Source organism: Colobus angolensis, unplaced genomic scaffold, assembly GCF_000951035.1.
Source record: "Colobus angolensis palliatus isolate OR3802 unplaced genomic scaffold, Cang.pa_1.0 Scaffold50, whole genome shotgun sequence".
In the NCBI taxonomy this organism is placed as follows: Eukaryota; Metazoa; Chordata; class Mammalia; order Primates; family Cercopithecidae; genus Colobus; species Colobus angolensis.
In genome coordinates, this window is record NW_012118488.1 from 3,863,730 (window position 1) to 3,868,369 (window position 4,640).

Consider the following 4,640-nt stretch of genomic DNA (forward strand, 5'->3'; position numbering starts at 1 on the left):
CAGCCTCCCGAGTAGCTGGGATTACAGGCATGTGCCACCACGCCCGGCTAATTTTTGTATTTTTAGTAGAGACGGGGTTTCACCATGTTGGCCAGACTGGTTTCGAACTCCTGACCTCAGATAATCTGCCTGCCTCGGCCTCCCAAAGTGTTGGGATTACAGGTGTGAGCCACCGTGCCTGGCCTTAAACATCTTTTTTTAGGAAAAGATTTTATTATAAATGTATTAATACATACTTACTACTGAAAATACCAAAAATATAGAGAAGAAACATTCCAATTAAAAAAAATTGTCCTTCAAGATACAAAGCACTGCTTAACATTTTGATGTGTGTTCTTTCACAGTCTTTGTCTTTTTCTTTTTTTTCTCTCTTTTTTTTTTGAGATAGAGTCTTGCTCTGTCACCCAGGCTGGAGTGCAGTGGTGCAATCTTGGCTCACTGCAGCCTCCGCCTCCCGGGTTCAAGCAATTCTCTGCCTCAGCCTCCCGAGTAGCTGGAACTACAGGCACCTGCCACCACTCCTGGCTAAGTTTTGTATTTTTAGTAGATACGGGGTTTCACCATGTTGGCCAGACTGGTCTTGAACTCCTGACCTCGTGATCCACCCACCTCGGCCTCCCAAAGTGCTGGGATTACAGGCGTGAGCCACTGCGCCCAGCCTTTTATTTATTTATTTATTTAAAATTTTAGATGAAGGGGTGCATGTACAGATTTGTTACATACATGTGTTGTATGATGCTAAGATTTAGGCTTCTATTGATCTTATCCTGTCACCCAAGTGGTGAACATAGCACCTGATAGGTAGTTTTTCGACCTTTGCCTGCCTCCCCACTTTTGGAATCCTTGGTGTTTATTGTTCCCTTCTTTGTGTCCCTCCGTACCCAGTGGTTAGCTCCCACTTATAAGTGAGAACAGGCTGTGTTTGATTTTCTGTTTTTGTGTTAATTTCCTTAAGATAATGGCCTCCAGCTGCATCCATGTTGCTGCAAAGGACATGATTTTCATTCTTTTTTATGGCTGTTCTTTTAGGTTTTTTCTGACATTTTAGTTTTTTTCATAGAATTGGAATGTTTTCTTATTTAGCCATTAGAATAGATTCTTAAACGTAGGGCATGTGAATACTTACTCAGGGCATGGCTTCACTAAGACAAAAATATGCCAGACTATGTATAGTTGACCCTTTGTATCCATGGATTTTGTTCCTGTGGATTCAGCCAACCACAGATCGGAAATATTTGGGGAAAAAAAATGTGCGTTTGTACTGAACATGTACAGACTTTTTCTTGTCATTATTTCTGAAATAGTACAGTATAACAGCTGTTACAGGGCATTGACATCACATAAGTAATCTAGAGATTATTTAAAGTATACTGCTGGATGTGCCCTGGTTATATGCAAATATGACATCATTTACATAAGAGACTTGAGCATCCATGGATTTTATTATATGCAGGAAGGCTGGGGGATGTTCCTGGAACTCTTCCCCCAGGGATATCAAGAGATGACTGTATTTATTCTTTTTTTTTTTTTTTTTTTGAGACAGAGTCTCACTCTGTCACCCAGGCTGGAATGCAGCAGTGGTCCAGTCACAGCTCACTGCAACCTCTGCCTCCCAGGTTCTGGGTTCAAGCCATTCGCCTGCCTCAGCCTCCCAAGTAGCTGGAGTAATAGGCGTGGGCCACCATACCCAGCTGATTTTTATAATTTTAGTAGAGACAGGGTTTTGCCATGTTGCCCAGGTTGGTCTGAAACTCCTGAACTCAAGTGATTTGCCCATCTTGGCCTCCCAAGGTGCTAGGATTACAGGTGAGCACCTGGCCTATATTTACTTTTTTGACAGTCATCACTGTCTTAAATGATAATTTTATGAATAAGTGGACATAGGACAATGTGAGATGGGTTGTGGGTTGAATCTGTAGTTAGACCTTTACACCAGACTGTTGGTTTGTAGAGTGAGGGCTTTAGTAGTGGGCTGTAGGGTACCAGGTTGTTTGCTTGCCCCAGTCTTGCTCACTGTTTCTATCTGCAAACTGGTTAGAAGAGTAATAAGACAATGATGCCATATTTTGAGTGATTAGTGCTAGGCACTGTGGTTGTGATGTTCCTTTGATCTTTTAACAGTCCAGTATGATTGGTGGTATTTCCCGTATTTTATATACAGGAAAACAGACTGAGAGAGATAACTTGCCCAAAATCATACAGGTAGAAAGAGTGAAGTAAAAGTTCCTGAAATTTTTAACCTTAACAAACATCTGCTCTACTTTTCAGTAATTTGGGATAGGTTAGTAGGACCCAACCTCCTTGATTAAAATGCTGGCTAGGATTTTTTTCAAGCTTTTTTTTTTTTTTTTTTCAGTGTTCCTCAAAATAGAAGAAATAACTAATGCTTAGAACCCAAATCTTAGATGATAAGGGTCCAAATTTAAAAAGATTCACAGCAGATGGAATCAGATTAACCATATTTTATAGGGAAATTTTAATAGGGATAAAGATACTGATGAGTGGTATCTTCATATGCTAATATGTGTGTGAAATCTATAGTGTTTTCCTGGGATAAGCCATCCACTCCACTTAACTACTATTATCTCGTATTCTCTGGACGGGAGGTGGAGACTAGAACAGAGTGGGAAGGGCTAAAATCAAAGGCTTAAAAGGGAAGTTTCCTTTGTAGAATCTCTTTCCTGGAAAGGATTCTTGTAGTGATTGACATGGTAAGATTGGGAAATTATTTTGAGACTGGATTATTTTCACGCTTTTAATTTTCTATGGCTTTTCCCTGTCTTATTCTTGCTTAATATTTAGTAAGGCATTTTTTAAAGAGTCCAGACTATTTTTCCTGAGCATGTGGACCGGAGTTTGAGGGTAGCACGCCTTTTGCAGACAGTGTAATGGTGGCTGGAGCAATTCAAGTGAAAGAAGTTACAAAGGACTACTTCATCCAGCTGCCCCTGCCCCTTCCTTCCTGCAGATTTTCTTTTGAGTCTAAAATCTTAGACACTAAGGCTTAGAGAATCTGGTTTTTGTTTGTTTTGTTTTTAAATCGAGGAGTATCCACCAAAACCTCCTTCCACATCTCAGGATTCTGGGAATTTGTAGTGTCTCTGGGTTTGTTGTACTTTATTTATTTGTACTGTCATGCACATTTTTACCTAAAGGAATGGAGGCATAGAGTTCTGATCCATGAAGAAATAGAAGAATGAAGCTCCCTTCTGGAGGTGTGGGAGCATTTCCTCTCCAGATTTACTGGGGTGGGTAGTGGGAGTCTTGTGGCATTAATCTGATAAGTAGTATGTCTTGTGCTCAATCCCTAGCACCTAGTATGTAGGCACTAAATAAATAGCTTATGGTTGTGTGGTTTGCATGGATTGAAGTGAAATAGATTAAAAAGTTCTTAGAAGCAGAGAGTATCAGGGTGTCATGCTCTGGTTATTTTCCTAGGAACACAGACAGACCTATGGGAACACACGAGAACCTCTCTTAGAAAACCTGACAAGTGAGTATGACTTGGATCTTTTCCGAAGAGCACAAGCCCGGGCTTCAGAGGATTTGGTGAGTATTAAAACCTCCAAACTGAAGACCACTTGTGAAAGGTGCTTAGAATTGCCAAGAAAAATGATTGCAAATCAGTTTGGTGGGAATTAAATGTACCTTGCTTCTTGAATCTCTTTCCCTCTCTTCCCAGCTGTCCCTGTTTGGAGACTAGCCTTTCCCTTTCAGATTTAAAACAAATCACCCCTCCTCCCTTCCTTTTTTTATTCCCTTCTTTCCACCTCAGCTCCCGGAAGTAGCAGTTTGGCTAGAGCTGATGAGGCTGGATAAAACTATAGGCTCCCCTTTGTCTCAGCTGGGCAATTTGCAATTCTGAGAACCTGTAGCCTAGGAGAGACTCATCTCTGTTGTTTTCTTAATCCCAACAGGAACTCCCCTTTTGCTAGGTTTCCTCTGCACTAAGAATGAAAATAACAGTGAAGGGGAATAATAGAAAAGGCTGTTGTCAGATGTTTTAGAATTAATCTTTGACACAGTCAAGTTTGATACATTGGTTTTCCATTCTGTTATTTATTTAGAGCTAGTTTATACTGAGTTGCTATCCTAGGCAGAATTTTTAACAACTTTTCTTGAAGAAAATTCTGGTGATTGAGTTTACCTCTGATGTAACAGATTAAGTGTATTCAGGGAAGCTCAGTTTTTAAAGTGAATCTCATCTTCACCCCTTTCCCCCTTGTATTAAAAAAAATTGTATCAAGTAGTAGACTTGTTGAAAACTGGGCGGAGGCAGGGTTTGCTGGCTACCTTTGGGTGGAATGGGCAGTTCCTGCTGCTAGTTTTCTCTATCCTGTTTTGTCATGGAGCATTTCTGGGCTAGCGTTTCACAACTTTACACCTGGTTATACTTACAAATTATAATACTTTAGTCATTGAATTTTTTTTTTTTTTGTCTGAGACAGAATTTTGCTCTGTTGCCCCAATTGGAGTGCAGTGGTACCATCATGGCTCACTGCAGCCTCGACCTCCAGTGCTCAAGCGATTCTCCCACGTCAGCCTCCTGAGTAGCTGGGACTATAGGCATGCTACTACACCCAGCCCAGAAATATTTTCTGCCTTCTAGAGTTTAGATTCTAGAATTATCATGCACATTT

At 40.6% G+C, this 4,640-nt stretch overlaps 1 protein-coding gene across 5 annotated transcripts in view; it reads left to right on the forward strand.

The window, feature by feature from the left end:
• KAT7 (K(lysine) acetyltransferase 7) overlaps positions 1–4,640 on the forward strand; it is a 41,140-nt gene that overhangs the window by 24,111 nt on the left and 12,389 nt on the right. For all 5 annotated transcript variants that reach the window (XM_011959928.1, XM_011959929.1, XM_011959930.1 and 2 more), the window contains one exon: positions 3,439–3,549. In XM_011959928.1, the coding sequence (XP_011815318.1) occupies positions 3,439–3,549 (111 nt within the window). The remainder of the gene's footprint in view (positions 1–3,438; positions 3,550–4,640) is intronic.